This window comes from Oncorhynchus tshawytscha, linkage group LG07, assembly GCF_018296145.1.
Source record: "Oncorhynchus tshawytscha isolate Ot180627B linkage group LG07, Otsh_v2.0, whole genome shotgun sequence".
NCBI classification, from domain to species: domain Eukaryota; kingdom Metazoa; phylum Chordata; class Actinopteri; order Salmoniformes; family Salmonidae; genus Oncorhynchus; species Oncorhynchus tshawytscha.
In genome coordinates, this window is record NC_056435.1 from 22,347,518 (window position 1) to 22,365,606 (window position 18,089).

The 18,089-nt window shown below is 44.6% G+C and overlaps 1 protein-coding gene across 1 annotated transcript in view; it reads right to left on the reverse strand.

Annotated features, from left to right (window-relative positions):
• LOC112254142 (kinesin heavy chain-like) overlaps positions 1-18,089 on the reverse strand; it is a 126,124-nt gene that overhangs the window by 41,053 nt on the left and 66,982 nt on the right. Inside the window, exons 17-21 of the mRNA XM_042324177.1 lie at positions 14,125-14,313; positions 10,808-10,925; positions 10,509-10,573; positions 10,254-10,363; positions 7,814-7,915 (exon numbers count right to left, since the gene is read on the reverse strand). Of these exons, the coding sequence (XP_042180111.1) occupies positions 7,814-7,915; positions 10,254-10,363; positions 10,509-10,573; positions 10,808-10,925; positions 14,125-14,313 (584 nt within the window). The remainder of the gene's footprint in view (positions 1-7,813; positions 7,916-10,253; positions 10,364-10,508; positions 10,574-10,807; positions 10,926-14,124; positions 14,314-18,089) is intronic.

An 18,089-nucleotide genomic window follows, 5' to 3' on the forward strand; every position in this document is an offset into this window, starting at 1 on the left:
GATGGTCATTATGGCCAAATAGTTATATTTTTGTTTGATCAAACCAGAGGACATGTCTCCATAAGTATTATATTTTTCCCTATGTGCAGTTGCAAACCGTAGTCTATTTTTTATGGCATTTTGGAGCAGTGGCTTCTTCCTTGCTGAGCAGCCTTTCAGGTTATGTCGATATAGGACTTGTTTTACTGTGGATATAGATACTTTTGTACCGGTTTCCTCCAGCATCTTCACAAGGTCCTTTGCTGTTGTTCTGGTATTGATTTGCACATTTCGCATCAAAGTACGTTCATCTCTAGGAGACAGAACGCATCTCCTTCCTGAGCAGTATGACGGCTGCATGGTCCCATGGTGTTAATACTTGCGTACTATTGTTTAAAAAGATGAACGTGGTACCTTCAGGCGTTTGGAAATTGCTCCCAAAGATGAACCAGACTTGTGGAGGTCTACAAAAAAATTTTGGGGGCTGATTTCTTTTGACTTCCCCATGATGTCAAGAAAAGAGGGACTGAGTTTGAAGGTAGGCCTTGAAATACATCCACAGGTACACCTCCAATTGACTCAAATGATATCAATTAGCCTATCAGAAGCTTCTAAAGCCATGACATCATTTTCTGGAATTTTCCAAGCTGTTTAAAGGCACAGTCAACTTAGTGTTTGTACACTTCTGACCCACTGGAATTGTGATACAGTGAATAATAAGTGAAATAATCTGTCTGTAAACCATTGTTGGAAAAATGTAAAACTCTGAAAAACTTGTGTCATGCACAAAGTAGATGTCCTAACTGACTTGCCAAAACTATAGTTTGTTAACAAGAAAGTTGTGGAGTGGTTGAAAAACGACTTTTAATGATTCCAACCTAAGTGTATGTCTCAATTCGCTCCCTACCCCCCTGGCCATAACCTTTCAATGTTTACTGATCTGAAAGGTGGAAGGAATGTGTTGGGAGCTCTGCAAATATCGAAGGGTTAAGGGTATTTCCCTTGAGAGGTGCAGAGTGAACCAACTGGCTGCGGCAGGCGCCAACCGGTGTGCACCATGGTTCTTCTGGCGTCAGCGACGCTGCGTTCAAAGCCCAAGTAAATTGCACTCTGTGCTGCGGGCGGCTTGCCTATTTCAAGTGAAAGGCCTTTTAGGGCTAAGACTGTGGGGTACACTCTTAGAAAAAGGGTTATTTGTGGAGGGATAGGGTTCTATCAACAACCGTTTTCATCTGAAGAACCCTTTTTGGAATACGAGGGTTCTTTGTAAGACAAACTGTTCTACCTTGAACCTTTTTCATCCTAAGAACCGTAAACCAAAAGTGTATTGTCTGGCACACAGAAAATTGGCCAGTGTTACCTAGTGTTGATTCAGGAGGTGAATTAACTCTGTGAAAAGTTAAATTAACACTCAGTGGTTGATGTTAACAACCAGAGTTAGGTGTGATTGGTTATAGCTGCTGTCAGCCTACACTTTTAGAAAAAAGGGTTCCAAAAGGGTTATTTGCGGAGGGATAGGGTTCTACCAACAACCGTTTTGATTAGAATAGGTCTTCTTTGTAAGTCAAAGGGTTCGAACTAAAACACTTAACATCCTAAGAACTGTTTTTGGAAGAAAGTTATTTGAAAGGAAGTAAGGATTCTTTGGAAGGCCAGACGGTTTCTACATAGAACCAAATATAATATTTCCCAGCATGATCTATAGCAGGGAGATTTTCTGAATTGTTTGTTTTACTGTAATATCTGTAGTTTTTATTGGATTATTAATTTTATGCTACACAAAGATAAATAACACAGTTTTCTAAATACAAATCAAATCAAATTGTATTTGTAATGTGCCGAATACAACAGGTGTAGACCTAAACAGAGAGTAGCAGCAGCATAAAATGGCGGGGGGGGCAATGCAAATAGTCTGGGTAGCCATTTGATTAGCTGTTTAGGATTCTTATAGCTTGGGGGTAGAAGCTGTAAAGATGTCTTTTGGACCTAGGCTTGGCACTCTGGTACCGCTTGCCATGCGGTAGCAGAGAGAACAGTCTTTGACTAGGGTGGGTGTAGTCTTTCACAATTTTTAGGGCCTTCCTTATGGTAACTAATCCAATCTGTTCATTTTCTAAACTAATCTAATCTGTTAGCAATTGGATGTGTTGCATCTGTTACTGAGATGGTTGGTCCAGTTTAGATGATTGAGGTAGTGTCAGTATTTAATCTTCCCTACCCTAGTAGTCATTCTGAATGCAGGTTGCGTGTGATTAACAATTCCACTTGTCGATGGCCTAACTCTTGCTGGATTCCAATAGGAATTACACATCACCTTGCAAACCAGCATAATGTGACTTGCTGGCTTGATGTAAACCAAGAGATTGCTAACACCACTGTTTTAGGTTATAACTAGGTTATAACTAAGCCCTATAACTATGTAATGTATTGCCGTAAATATTTACATTTTAAAAGGCAAAAAAGGAAGGTGGATTCTACCCGGTCTAGGAAGAACCCTCCAAAGATAAAATGGTTATTGGTAGAACCCTTCATAGAGGGTTCTAGGAAGAACCTTTCCTAGAGTGTTCAAGGCAGAACCATATACAGGGGTTCTTTGAACCCTCTGCAAAGAGTTCTAGAAACCGAAGAACGCTGTATGGTTCTAGTTAGCAAACATTTTTTAAGAGTGCACCTATGACTTAGTGTTAGCACACCAATGAGAGAGTGAGAGGAGTTCAAACAGAGCAGAATATGTAGGAGAAGAAGAAAAGGGACAAATCAAATTTTATTTGTCCTGGCTGTGCCGCTCGTCATTTCTATCCTCTGGGCATATTTTTTTCTACGAGTGGAGTGTCAGCCTATTTTATTTCATTTATTTTTTATTTTACCTTTATTTAACCAGGTAGGCAAGTTGAGAACAAGTTCTCATTTACAATTGCGACCTGGCCAAGATAAAGCAAAGCAGTTCGACACATACAACGACACAGAGTTACACATGGAGTAAAACAAACATACAGTCAATAATACAGTATAAACAAGTCTATATACGGTGTGAGCAAATGAGGTGAGATAAGGGAGGTAAAGGTAAAAGAAGGCCATGTTGGCAAAGTAAATACAATATAGCAAGTAAAACACTGGAATGATAGATTTGCAGTGGAAGAATGTGCAAAGTAGAAATAAAAATAATTGGGTGCAAAGGAGCAAAATAAATACATAAATAAAATAAATACAGTAGGGAAAGAGGTAGTTGTTTGGGCTAAATTATAGGTGGGCTATGTACAGGTGCAGCTGTGAGCTGCTCTGACAGTTGGTGCTTAAAGCTAGTGAGGGAGATAAGTGTTTCCAGTTTCAGAGATTTTTGTAGTTCGTTCCAGTCATTGGCAGCAGAGAACTGGAAGGAGAGGCGGCCAAAGAAAAAATTGGTTTTGGGGGTGACTAGAGAGATATACCTGCTGGAGCGTGTGCTACAGGTGGGTGATGCTATGGTGACCAGCGAGCTGAGATAAGGGGGGACTTTACCTAGCAGGGTCTTGTAGATGACATGGAGCCAGTGGGTTTGGCGACGAATATGAAGCGAGGGCCAGCCAACGAGAGCGTACAGGTCGCAATGGTGGGTAGTATATGGGGCTTTGGTGACAAATTGGATTGCACTGTGATAGACTGCATCCAATTTGCTGAGTAGGGTATTGTAGGCTATTTTGTAAATGAAATCGCCGAAGTCAAGGATTGGTAGGATGGTCAGTTTTACAAGGGTATGTTTGGCAGCATGAGTGAAGGATGCTTTGTTGCGAAATAGGAAGCCAATTCTAGATTTAACTTTGGATTGGAGATGTTTGATGTGGGTCTGGAAGGAGAGTTTATAGTCTAACCAGACACCTAGGTATTTGTAGTTGTCCACGTATTCTAAGTCAGAGCCGTCCAGAGTAGTGATGTTGGACAGGCGGGCAGGTGCAGGCAGCGATCGGTTGAAGAGCATGCATTTAGTTTTACTTGTATTTAAGAGCAATTGGAGGCCACGGAAGGAGTTGTATGGCATTGAAGCTCGCCTGGAGGGTTGTTAACACAGTGTCCAAAGAAGGGCCAGAAGTATACAGAATGGTGTCGTCTGCGTAGAGGTGGATCAGAGACTCACCAGCAGCAAGAGCGACATCATTGATGTATACAGAGAAGAGAGTCGGTCCAATAATTGAACCCTGTGGCACCCCCATAGAGACTGTCAGAGGTCCGGACAGCAGACCCTCAGATTTGACACACTGAACTCTATCAGAGAAGTAGTTGGTGAACCAGGCGAGGCAATCATTTGAGAAACCAAGGCTGTCGAGTCTCCCAATGAGGATGTGGTGATTGACAGAGTCGAAAGCCTTGGCCAGATCAATGAATACAGCTGCACAGTAATGTTTCTTATCGATGGCGGTTAAGATATCGTTTAGGACCTTGAGCGTGGCTTAGGTGCACCCATGACCAGCTTTGAAACCAGATTGCATAGCAGAGAAGGTATGGTGAGATTCGAAATGGTCGGTAATCTGTTTGTTGACTTGGCTTTCGAAGACCTTAGAAAAGGCAGGGTAGGATAGATATAGGTCTGTAGCAGTTTGGGTCAAGAGTGTCCCCCCCTTTGGGAATGTCAGATGACATGAAAGAGAGGTTGAACGGGCTAGTAATAGGGGTGGCAAAAATTTCAGCAGATAATTTTAGAAAGAAAGGGTCCAGATTGTCTAGCCCGGCTGATTTGTAGGGGTCCAGATTTTGCAGCTCTTTCAGAACATCAGCTGACTGGATTTGGGAGAAGGAGAAATGGGGAAGGCTTGGGCGAGTTGCTGTGGGGGGTGCAGTGCTGTTGACCGGGGTAGGAGTAGCCAGGTGGAAAGCATGGCCAGCCGTAGAAAAATGCTTCTTGAAATTCCCAATTATGGTGGATTTATCAGTGGTGACAGTGTTTCCTATCTTCAGTGCAGTGGGCAGCTGGGAGGAGGTGTTCTTATTCTCCATGGACTTTACAGTGTCCCAGAACTTTTTTGAGTTAGTGTTGCAGGAAGCAAATTTCTGCTTGAAAAAGCTAGCCTTGGCTTTTCTAACTGCCTGTGTATAATGGTTTCTGGCTTCCCTGAACAGCTGCATATCACGGGGGCTGTTCAATGCTAATGCAGAACGCCATAGGATGTTTTTGTGTTGTTTAAGGGCAGTCAGGTCTGGGGAGAACCAAGGGCTATATCTGTTCCTGGTTCTAAATTTCTTGAATGGGGCATGCTTATTTAAGATGGTTTGGAAGGCATTTTTTAAAAATACCCATTCAATACCCATGGGGCAATCAGTTCACATATGGTGGTCCAGAGCACAGCCGGGGGCAGAGGGTGGTCTATAGCAGGCGGCAAAGGTGAGAGACTTGTTTTTAGAGAGGTGGATTTTTTAAAGTAGAAGTTCAAATTGTTTGGGTACAGACCTGGAAATTAGGACAGAACTCTACAGGCTATCTTTGCAGTAGATTGCAACACTGCCCCCTTTGGCAGTTCTATCTTGTCTGAAAATGTTGTAGTTTGGGATGAAAATTTCAGAATTTTTGGTGGTCTTACTAAGCCAGGATTCAGACACAGCTAGAACATCTGGGTTGGCAGAGTGTGCTAAAGCAGTGAATAGAACAAACTTAGGGAGGAGGCTTCTAATGTTAACATGCATGAAACCAAGGCTATTACGGTTACAGAAGTCATCAAAAGAGAGCGCCTGGGGAATAGGAGTGGAGCTAGGCACTGCAGGGCCTGGATTCACCTCTACATCGCCAGAGGAACAGAGGAGGAGTAGGATAAGGGTACGGCTAAAAGCAATAAGAATTGGTCATCTAGAACGTCTGGAACAGAGAGTAAACGGAGGTTTCTGGGGGTGATAAAATAGCTTCAAGGTATAATGTACAGACAAAGGTATGGTAGGATGTGAATACAGTGGAGGTAAACCTAGGTATTGAGTGATGAAGAGAGAGATATTGCCTCTAGAAACATCATTGAAACCAGGAGATGTCATCGCATGTGTGGGTGGTGGAACTAATAGGTTGGATAAGGTATAGTGAGCAGGACTAGAGGCTCTACAGTGAAATAAGCCAATAAACACTAACCAGAACAGCAATGGACAAGGCATATTGACATTAAGGAGAGGCATGCTTAGTCGAGTGATCAAAAGGGTCCAGTGAGTAGAGAGGTTGGTTGGGGTCACAGCGATTTAGACAGCTAGCCGGGCCATCGGTAGCAAGCTAGCATAGGATGGAGGTCTGTTATTAGCCACCTCGTGCGTTTTCATTGGTAGGATTAGTGGGGTTCCGTGTGGTAGCGGGGATGAATCCAAATCACATAAAAAACAATAGATATAGTTATAGAGGCCCAAGAAAAAATTTAATAAAATTTAAAATAAATAAATTGTCCGATAGGTCTATTCAGATAGCAGCCGATAAGACAGCTAACGGTTAGCGGACTGCAGATGGGCGTTCAGGTAACGTCGCGACGGAGGAGCCAGCCGGATAACTCCTTCGGGTAGATAACGTCAGTAGTCCAGTTGTGAAGGCCCGGTGGGGCTCCGCGTTGGCAGTAAAACGGGTCCGGATAGGTGATTGTAGCCCAGGAGTGATTGATGGAACTCTTCAGCTGGCTAGCTCCGGAATAATTGATGTTTGCTCCGGAATCGGCGAAAGCCGATAGTCACACGGATAGCAGCTAGCTAGCTGCGAGATCCAGGTATGAATGTCCAGAGTTAGAGGTTGAAATCCAGGGACACGGAGAGAAAAATAGGTCCGGTATGTTCCGATGCGCCGTACAAAACTGGCGATAGATTTTCGAAGCTAAATGATAGCTGATGACCACAAACCGTGGTTAGCTGAATACTACCGATTAGCCAGTAAAGAAGCTAACTAGCTTCTGATTAGCTTCTGGCTAGCTTCTGGAATTAGCTTCTGGCTAGCTTCTGGTTAGCTTCTGGTTAGCTTCTATGGAGGGTTACCTATTTGAGGTAAATAATATATATATTTTTTTATATATAATATAATTGGTGAGGCGGGTTGCAGGAGAGTGTTTTGAAGATGAGTTTATGGAAAATAAAAAAATATATATAAAAAGGTATGCAAAAAAAGTTGTAAATATATATATATACGGGACACGACAAGATGAGGACAAAAGACATCTGAACTGCTATGCCATCTTGGAACATTGGAGTGACTGACCCACTGGAATTGTGATACAGTGAATTATAAGTGAAACACACTCCTATAAGGAGGTGGTAAGTGAAATGACATTGTGGCATTGTGGTACATGAAAAACAACCTCTACCTCAACATCAGCAAAACACAGGAGTTGAGTGTTGACTTGGGGCGGCAGGGTAACCTAGTGGTGTTGGACTAGTAACCGAAAGGTTGCAAGTTCATATCCCGAGCTGACAAGGTACAAATCTGTCGTTCTGCCCCTGAACAGGCAGTTAACCCACTGTTCCTAGGCCGTCATTGAAAATAAGAATTTGTTCTTAACTGACTTGCCTAGTTAAATAAAGGTCAAATGAAAAAAATGAAAAAACTTCAGGAAGCAGAGGAAGGAACATGCCCTGATCCAATGCAGTAGAGAGAGTCAGCAGTTTTAAGTTCCTCAGCATCCACATCACCAAGGACTTGACATGGAACAACAATACGACCACTTTTGTCAAGAGGGCGCAACCATCTCCAAATGGTTCTTTCTACCTAGCACAAAAAAGGGTTTGCCTATGGGGACAAACCGAAGAACCCTATATGGCTCCAGTATAAAAGTGTATGGAGTGAATTGAGATGGGCTCACATCAGCTCCTACAGTTGCAGGGTCAACTGACTCCTGAGACGGTGTGTGTGACTTACGTCAGCTCCTCCAGTTGCAGTGTCTTGTGGTGCTCCTGACTCCTAAGACGGTCAAAGTCGCTCCTCAGCCGCTCCAACTCCAGATGAAGACGATGGTTGCGACTGATCAGGACAGAAGAGGGAGGACAATATATGAGAAACAGTTTGGTGTAGCCTTCCTAGTCTAGAATGCCAGGGGGTTAAATTTATCACAAATGTCATACGTTTAGATCCCATTTTTATGAGGAAATTGGTTCTGGTTATGACTGATAGACAGGAGACGAGGGTGAAAATGAGGGTGGAGAGAGGGCAAAGACAGAGAGAGTAGATGCTGTGAGGAGCAATCTGATGTTAATAAACTTCTAGGGGGTTAACTTAACAACAATGTAAGTACATTTACTTCCAAAATGGTCATGAAATGGTCATAAATGGGACAAAATGTTGGATTTTATATCTAAAATGTATATAATGAATATATAAATCTGTGGAATAGATATACATTTGCTATTCTTTTACAATAAATTGGGATAGGAAAGTATAAGGCTGAGGCTGAGATTCTGGGTAGAAATTTAGAGATTATATAGGTGATTTTTCAACATGTGGTGCTCAAAATGCTTCAAGGCGTGTTAAAATATGCAGGCAGATGCTATGTTGGTTGGATAACAGGTAGGGTATACAATAACAAAATAGACACTGTCAGGGAGGTCGTCACACAGCACTACAGCTGCTATCTTGTGACTGAGGTAACACTGTGAGCATAACAAAGAGAGGGAGAGGTCGGGAACTGGCTCAGCGAGGTCGTCAATGATCTTTGTAACCAGCACACTAGTACAGAAATCTACAGATGGAGGTAAGGTTGTGAGTCAGGTTAGGTAGAATGACAATGAGAGAGCAATGGGAGGGAGGAGAGAGGGAGAGAGGACAACAGTACAGATACATAGCGTGACAGAGCATGACAAGGGTAGAGACTTGACAGTAAGAAGGAGATGAATGTACTGATTCACATAGGTCGTCCCACAAAGCAGTACATCTGCAGGCTATGTAGTGAGGTGACACTGTGAGGTAGAGTAGAGAATGACAATGAGAGGGAATCGAAGGGAGAGAGGGGGAGAGGAGGGAAGTGTCATGGCTCTCCTGACAGTGGATCAAAGAACCCATCAGCTAGGCAAATGCTTTAAGATAGCCAGACCCCCTGTCTCCCACGGAAGAGGGGCTGGGGGTGGGGGGGACTGTGCCCGTCTTGACACCTTAACACTGGGTCATACATTTAGAGAGAATTAACTTTCTCTTCCTTGCCCTGCGTTATTGGAATACTGAAACTCCTTTGTTACTGAGAGACTCTTGCCAACCAAAACATTTTTCTCCACGTCACGAATGGTTAAAACTACAAGACCAGACAGCGTGGAGCGGTGGCTACCCGGCAGAAAATGGTGATACCCGTACATTGCCGGGTTACTACTGGCATGTAAAGTGGTTGGGAGCTGAACCCTGAATAATCAACAATTGATTCCAAAAGATGTGAGACATTAGTCTACACGTTGAAATAGTGAGAAACTGAAGCTCTCAACCTCAACACTAGAAAAGAAGATATCCTCACCTAGGAGACCAGAAACATTCACAGTCTGCAGCTGAAGTCTCAGTTCCACCAAACACTCTAATAACAGAGAAGCTCTACAAAAAAGAAGGACATTGTGACCTCAGGTAGACAATCAGAGCCTCACAGCGAGCCGCTACCCATAGACGGATCAATTGGTTTCAACAGAGAGACAACAGAGAAAGACATCTAAGCATAAATACAGTATATGGCATTTCTTATCCGACTGAGCGGTGGTTAGGGTGCTAAGTATTCTGGTTACTTGGATCGTAGTTTCCAAATGTATTTACGATAAGTTGACTCTCTTTGTCTCTGCCTCTCTTTATCTTTCCCCACCCCCTTTCCATTGTATAACAAGCTGTCATATCGTGTCAGTCCACTAGGGACTTTTATTTCATGTAAATGTGTATGTGTCTACTGTGTTACTATTTAGTTAGTTAGTAAATAAATAATTAAGCCAATTTGTGTATTGATGTACATTCGGCATTCGGAATGAGACTGATGAGGTAATGATTGATGTAAGCAATATCTATATATCTTTAGAGTTTAAGTCGGGAGATAGTAACTTGTTAAACAACTTTCCCATGGTGCCCCAAATTCCTTAATTGTTACATGATCAATTCAATTGAGTAAAAATTAAACATAGTTAATTGATTTTATAAATAACAGTCATCAGGTTAATGATAGTCACGTCACGACAAGAGGGAAAGGGAGCGAGAGAAGAAGATGATGAGAGAGAGGAGGAGAGGAAGGTACTTACTCAGTGAAAGGGAGATGAAGGTTGAGAGAGTGACAAACGGATATCTGAGGAGAGGGGGAGAGGGGGATAGAGGGGTAGAGGGTTATGGAGGGAAGACAAGTACTGACTCAGTGAGGTCGTCAATGATCTTCTGTTTCTCGTTGATGTCGTCTCGGAGACGTCCCAGTTGCTTGTGGTGCGTCTCACGGTGAGACTCCATCTGCTGCACCAGAGCCCTCTGAAATAGGGAGAGAAACAAACAGTTAGCACTCACACACAAACACAGGGAGACACACACACACACACACAGCGTTTAAAACACAAAATACATTGAATAATGATAATTTTATAATTTCCACCACATAGTCAGTAAGCATAGTTACCTTAACATCAGCAGACTCTTCGATGTCCGCCTGGTTCTCTCCCTTTGTCACCTCTGACATGCTCTCTGAAACACACACAAATATTTGCATTTCAGCGTATGCCTACAAACAAGTCACTTTACTGTCATTTCACTCGTCATTTCAGCGCCGCTGGAATGCATACACAGTGTTGCACTAATTGTAGTGTCAGTCATTGAGTCATGTACCCTGGGCCAGAAGTTTTACTTTGCACCTGGAGTTTAAAACTCAGTTTAACACTGCACTGCATTATGTTGTAGTCATTGGGATGACAAATTTACCTTGGGCATGGAGTTTGGCCAGCTCTTCACTCAGAGAGTCATAGTTATCCTCCAGCTGTCTATTCTTCAGCTCTATGTTCTGCATGTAGTCTGTCAGAGAGTGGATCTTCGCCTCATGCTGCACACACATAAAACACAATCAATGATACAAACAATGTTATGACCAATGAGAATCAACCTCACACCCTAAACAAGATGAGGTGCAGGAAGATACTTGAATGAAAGCATAAGGTAACATCCACACATCTGGCATCAGAGCAAATTAGCTTTCCACTTGAATGACTAAGCGCTCCAGAATAAGCTGAAAGGTGCACTCAGACTAAATGAAGAGTTTCATTCCCTAATGCTATATATCCATTTTCAGAAACCTTGGTAAATTACCTTGGATTGTTTAAAGAACTTATAAAACATTGGTGTGTTTTCACTATCTAATCACGGCATGGGGTTGACATGTAGAGTATTTGTTTAGAGCCCATCCAACTACCTCATCCCCATACTGTTATTTATTTTATTTTGCTCCTTTGCACCTCAGTATCTCTACTTGCAAACTCATCGTCTGCACATCTATCACTCCAGTGTTAATTGCTATATTGTAATTATTTTGACACTATAGCCTATTTATTGCCTTACCTCCCTTATCCTACCTCATTTGCACACACTGTATATATAATTTTTCTATTGTATTATTGACTGAATGTTTGTTTATTCCATGTGTAACTCTGTGTTGTTTGTGTCGCACTGCTTTGCTTTATCTTGGCCAGGTCGCAGTTGTAAATGAGAACTTTCTCAACTCTCCTACCTGGTTAAATAAAGATGAAATAAAAACTAAATAAAAAAACAGACTTGTGGAGGTATACATTTCTTTTCTGAGGTTTGGCTGATTTCTTTTGATTTTCCCATTATGTCAAGCAAAGGGGCACTGAGTTTGAAGGTAAGCCTTGAAATATATCCACAGGTACACCTCAAATGATGTCAATTAGCCTATCAGAAGTTTCTAAGCCATGACATAATTTTCTGGAATTTTCCAAGCTGTTTAAAGGCACAGTCAACTTAGTGTATGTAAACATCTGACCCACTGAAATTGTGATACAGTGAATTATAAGTGAAATTATGTAAGGGGTGGGTGTTGGTGGCAGGGAAGTCAGGCGCAGGAGAACGAACTTGGTATAAACGGAGTTGTTTAATAAATACTGACAAAACTCCAAAACAACCCAAATGTACAAAATAACAAGTGGGTACAAAAACCTGCCGCACACCAACACTAAAATGCACATCACATACAAACAAAACAATTTTCCAACAAGGACATGAGGGGGGGTTAAATACACAACATGTAATTGATGGAATTGGAACCAGGTGTGAAGGAAGACAAGACAAAACCAATGGAAAATGAAAAATGGATCAGTGATGGCTAAAAGGTCGGTGACGTCGATCGCCAAACACCGCCCGAACAAGGAGAGGGACCGACTTTGGAGGAAAGCGTGACAAATTATCTGTCTGTAAACAATTGTTGGAAAGATTACTTGTGTCATGCACAAAGTAGATGTCCTAACCGACTTGCCAAATCTATAGTTTGTTAACAATAAATTTGTGGAGTGGTTGAAAAATGAGTTTTAAATGACTCCAACCGAAGTGTATATAAACTTCCGACTTGAACTGTAGGTGTTCCTTTTGTCCAGGTGGGAAAGGGCAGTGTGGAGTGCGATTGGTTCACGCATGCTCTGAGTACACCCCTGGTCTGATCCAGTGGCCTTGTAAATGTTGACCTTTTTAAAGGTCTTGCTCACATCGGCTACGGAGAGTATGATCAACATGTTTGTAAAACTTAATGTAAAACTCAAATGGGAAGTTACATGCAGCCATTTAGGCAGCATATCAAACACAAGCAAGACACAGACAAAGTCTAATTAGCAATTGAATGTTATGTTTTCATCATCATTGCAAACATTGGCTAGGCACGAGGCAGACAGTAGTGGTGTTTTTTCAGCAACTCTGGCTGGTGGCTATGCTATGGCAGCAACTACAGTACAAAGATTAGCCTACATCAGGGATGGGCAACTGGCGGGCCGCATGCAGCCCGCGCCCCCCCTTTTGTAGGCCTGCAACCGGGGGGCCTCTATGTATTTTGTAAGTCACTCTCACTCAGATATCATATGAAAAACTGCAAACAGTTCTCTCCAACCTAAGGCAAAATGTGTAGAATTTCAGGAAATTAGTTATGTTATAACATTTTAGTATCTTCTTTTGCTAGCAAGTTGGATGGGCCCCTCCAACAAATCTTCACTTAGGGCCCCCAAAAGGCTGGATCTGACTGCATACGTGGAGATGGATGTGGGATGCAGACCTCTGAGCCACTGTGGCCCCTCCTGATGAGTTATGATTTTTTTGTATTGCCCATCCCTCACCTCCATCACACAAAACACAGAGGGTGTTCTTTAATGGAAGCCTCTCCAAGATAATCCAGGTAGAATCAGGAATTCCACAGAGCAGCTGTCTAGGTCCCTTAATTTTTTCAATCTTTATTAACAACATGCAACTGGCTAGGAGTAAAGCCAGTGTGTTTCTGTATGCGGATGACTCAACACTATACACGTCAGATACTACAGAGACTGAAATGACTGCACTTAGCAAAGAGCTGCAGTTAGTTTCAGAATGGGTGGCAAGGAATAAATTAGTATTTCAAAAATCTAAAAGCATTGTATTTGGGACAAATCATTCACTAAACCCTGAATCTCAACTCCTGTAAATCTTATAATGAATAATGTGGAAATTGAGCAAGTTGAGGTGACTAAACTGCTTGGAGTATCCCTGGATTGTAAACTGTCATGGTCAAAACATATTGATACAACAGTAGCTAAGGTGGGGAGAAGTCTGTCCATAATAAAGTGGTACTCTGCTCTCGTAACAGCACTATCAACAAGGCAGGTCCTACAGGCCCTAGTTTGTCCCACCTGGACTACTGTTCAGTCGTGTGTTCAGGTGCCACAAAGAAATGTGCATTTGGCTCCAAACAGGGCAGCACGGATGGCCCCTTAGATGTACACAGAGATTTAACATTAATAGTATGCATGTCAATCTCTAATGGCTCAAAGTGGAGGAGAGACTGACTTCAACACTACTTGCATTTTTGAGAGGCATTGACACCCATTCATACCCCACAAGACATGACACAATAGCAATAATTTCTAGTGAAAAAACACAAATATAAAAAAATTGTGGAAATAGCGTTTTGGAAAGTAACTCTTCAAATGTACTTCTAGTATACCCTTGATTCTTCTGCATACTAAAAGGTACTCTGAGTATGCCCTGTCCCTGACCTGTGAGATGAGGAGTTGGCAGGAGGACAGCTCTCTTCCCGTCTCCTCCATCTTCCTATGACACTCCATCTGAAGGTTCTCCAGCTGACGACAGCGTTTCACCATGGACTTGACCTCTGACTTGATCTTACTGATGTAGAGACGGGCCACCGTAAACTCCTCCTCGATCGCACCCGTTATTTCCATCGGCTGGGGGAAGAGACAAAGATTACCATTATCATTGATTCAATATGTTCCTATATGTTTGCTTTGGCAATGTATATGGCTACACTTTCCACGCCAATAAAGGCTTTTGAATTTGAGAGACAGAAAAAGGAGATAGAGAGCTGAACAGAGAGTAGGAGAGAGAGAATGAAAGAAAGAAAGAAACAGAGAGAGAGAAAGAGAATGAGGTAAAGAGAAAGACTTCTGCCGTTTATTTGTAAAAACAAACATCCATTATATTACAGATCATTTAGCAAACGCCACATCAATTACCATCTAAATATGACAACAGTGATGTTGTTGACAGAAAGCTCTCCCTGACAACTGGCATGCTGTACTTCCGCTGAGGGCCTTTTGGAGTGAAACTTCAAAGTAAATGTTTTTCATACTAGAAAAAGATGAACTCTTAAAATCATTAAATGAGAGATAGCTGTGCCTATCTGGGCCTGTTTTCAGAAAGTATATCAGGGGTCCTGACAGTACAAGTTTGCCTTTTAGATCACAATGACAGTGTCAAGAAAAGGTATGTGAACCCTTTGGAAGTACCTGGGTTTCTGCATAAATTGGTCATAACATTTGATCTGATCTTCATCTAGGTCACAACAATAGACAAACACAGTCTGCTTAACCTAATAACACAAACAATTATGCGTTTTCATGTTTTTGTTGAACACACCGTGTAAACATTCACAGTGCAGGGTGGGAAAAGTATGTGAACCCTTGGATTTAATAACTGGTTGACCCTCCTTTGAAAGCAATAACCTCAACCAAATGTTTTCTGTAGCTGTGGGTCAGAACTGCACAATGGTCAGGAGGAATTTTGGAACCTTCCTCTTTACAAAACTGTTTCAGTTCAGCAATATTCTTGGAATGTCTGGTGTGAACTGCTCTCTTGAGGTCATGCCACAGCATCTCAATCGGGTTGAGGTCAGGACTCTGACTGGGCCACCCCAGAAGGCGTATTTTCTGCTGTTGAAGCCATTCTGTTTATTTATTTCTGTGTTTTGGGTCATTGTCCTGTTGATTCACCCATCTTCTGTTGAGCTTCAATTGGCGGACAGATAGCCTAACATTCTCCTGCAAAATGTCTTGATAAACTTGGGAATTCATTTTTCTGTCGATGATAGCAAGCTATCCAAGCCCTGAGGCAGCAAAGCAGCCCCAAACCATGATGCTCCCTCCACCATACTTTACAGTTGGGATGAAGTTTTGATGTTGGTGTGCTGTGGCTTTTTTTCTCCACACATAGTGTTGTGTGTTCCTTCCAAACAACTCAACTGTAGTTTCATCTGTCAACAAAATATTTTGCCAGTAGCGTTGTGAAACATCCAGGTGCACTTTTGTAACCCTTTCCAGCTTCATGCAAGTAAACTGGAATGACTCTCCTCCACTTTCCCCATTAACTCCTTCACAGTCTCTGCTTCACTCACCTCCAACACCGGCTCTGGTTCTGGTCTCCTCCTTGGCTCCTCACTCCAACCAAGTCTTAGTCCCCCTGTAACGCGTCCTTTGATTGGCGACCCTCGCCGCCGACCTTGGCCTAATAACCCTCACCAAGGACCCCACTGGACTGAGGGGCAGCTCGGGACTGAGGTAGAAGCTCGGGACTGAGGGGAAGTTCAGGACTGAGGGGAAGCTCAGGACTGAGGGGTAGCTCGGCACTGAGGGGAAGCTCAGTAACGAGAGGAAGCCCAGTACTGAGAGGAAGCTCAGGCAGGTAGTTGGCTCTGACAGATCCTGGCTAGCTGGTGGTTCTGGCAGATCCTGGCTGACTGGCAGTTCTGGAAGATCATGGCTGACTTGCGGATCTGGAAGATCCTGGCTGACTGGCGGATCCTGGCTGACTGGAAGATCCTGGCTGACTGGCAGATCTGGAAGATCCTGGCTGACTGGCAGATCTGGAAGATCATGGCAGACTGGCGGATCCTGGCTGACTGACGGCTCTAGCTGCTCCATGCAGACTGGCAGCTCTGGCTGCTCCATGCAGACTGGCATCTCCGGCTGCTCCATGCAGACTGACAGCTCCGGCTGCTCCATGCAGACTGGCAGGTCCGGCTGCTCCATGCAGACTGACAGCTCCGGCTGCTCCATGCAGACTGGCAGCTCCGGCTGCTCCATGCAGACTGACAGCTCCGGCTGCTCCATGCAGACTGGCAGGTCCGGCTGCTCCATGCAGACTGGCAGGTCCGGCTGCTCCATGCAGACTGGCAGCTCTGGCTGCTCCATGCAGACTGGCAGCTCTGGCTGCTCCATGCAGACTGGCAGCTCTGGCTGCTCCATGCAGACTGGCAGCTCTGGCTGCTCCATGCAGACTGGCAGCTCTGGCTGCTCCATGCAGACTGGCAGCTCTGGCTGCTCCATGCAGACTGGCAGCTCTGACTGCGCTGAACAGGCAGGAGACTCCGGCAGCGCTGGAGAGGAGGAAGGCTCTGGCAGCGCTAAACAGGCGGGAGACTCCGGCAGCGCTGGAGAGGAGGAAGGCTCTGGCAGCGCTAAACAGGCGGGAGACTCCGGCAGCGCTGGAGAGGAGGAAGGCTCTGGCAGCGCTAAACAGGCGGGAGACTCCGGCAGCGCTGGAGAGGAGGAAGGCTCTGGCAGCGCTAAACAGGTGGGAGACTCCGGCAGCACTGGAGAGGAGGAAGGCTCTGACAGCACTAGACAGGCGGGAGACTCCGGCAGCGCTGGAGAGGAGGAAGGTTCTGGCAGCGCTGAACAGGCGAGGCACACTGAAGGCCTGGTGCGTGGTGCTGGCACTGGTGTTACTGGGCCGAGAACACGCACAGGAAGCCTGGTGCGGGGAGCTGCTACCGGAGGACTGGTGTGTGAAGGTGGCACAGGATGGACCGGACCGTGAAGGTGTACTGGAGAGCCTGAGAGCAGGGCTGGCACAGGACATGCAAGGCTAGGTAGGTACACAGGAGGCCTAGTGCGTGAGGCTGGCACAATCTTCACCAGCCGTCTAACACGCACCTCAGGATGAGTATGCAGCGCTGACCCAGGTGCCATCAAATCCCCGACAAACTCCGTCGGGCGAATATCGTACCTAAAGCTCCAAGCTAGCAACTCCCTCATAACTCTCTCCTCCACTTTCCCCATTAACTCCTTCACAGTCTCTGCTTCACTCACCTCCAACACCGGCTCTGGTTCTGGTCTCCTCCTTGGCTCCTCACGATAAGCAGGGGGAGTTGGCTCAGGTCTGAACCCTGATTCTGCCACACTCTCCCTGAGCCCCCCCCAAGAAATTTTTGGGTCTGACTCTCGGGCTTCCATCCGCGTCGCCGTGCTGCCTCCTCATACCAGCGCCTCTCCGCTTTCGCCGCCTCCAGTTCTTTCTTGGGACGGCGATATTCTCCAGGCTGTGTCCAGGGTCCTTTTCCGTCCAATATCTCCTCCCATGTCCAGAAGTCCTGTGATCGCTGCTCCTCACGATAAACAGGGGGAGTTGGCTCAGGTCTGAACCCTGACTCTGCCACACTCTCCCTGAGCCCCCCCCCCCCAATACATTTTTGGGGCTGACTCTCGGGCTTCCTTCCGCGCCGCCGTGCTTGTCTCTTCAACTCCATTCTCCTATAACCCTCTTCGCACTGCTCCAGCGAATCCCAGGCGGGCTCCGGCACTCTCTCTGGGTCGACCACCCACCTGTCTATTTCCTCCCAAGTCGTATACTCTAAAATTTGTTTCTCCTGCTGCTGTCACCACGCTTGGAGGGTGAATATGTGGCCTGTCACCACGCCGCTTGTCCTGTTGTGGTGGGTGATTCT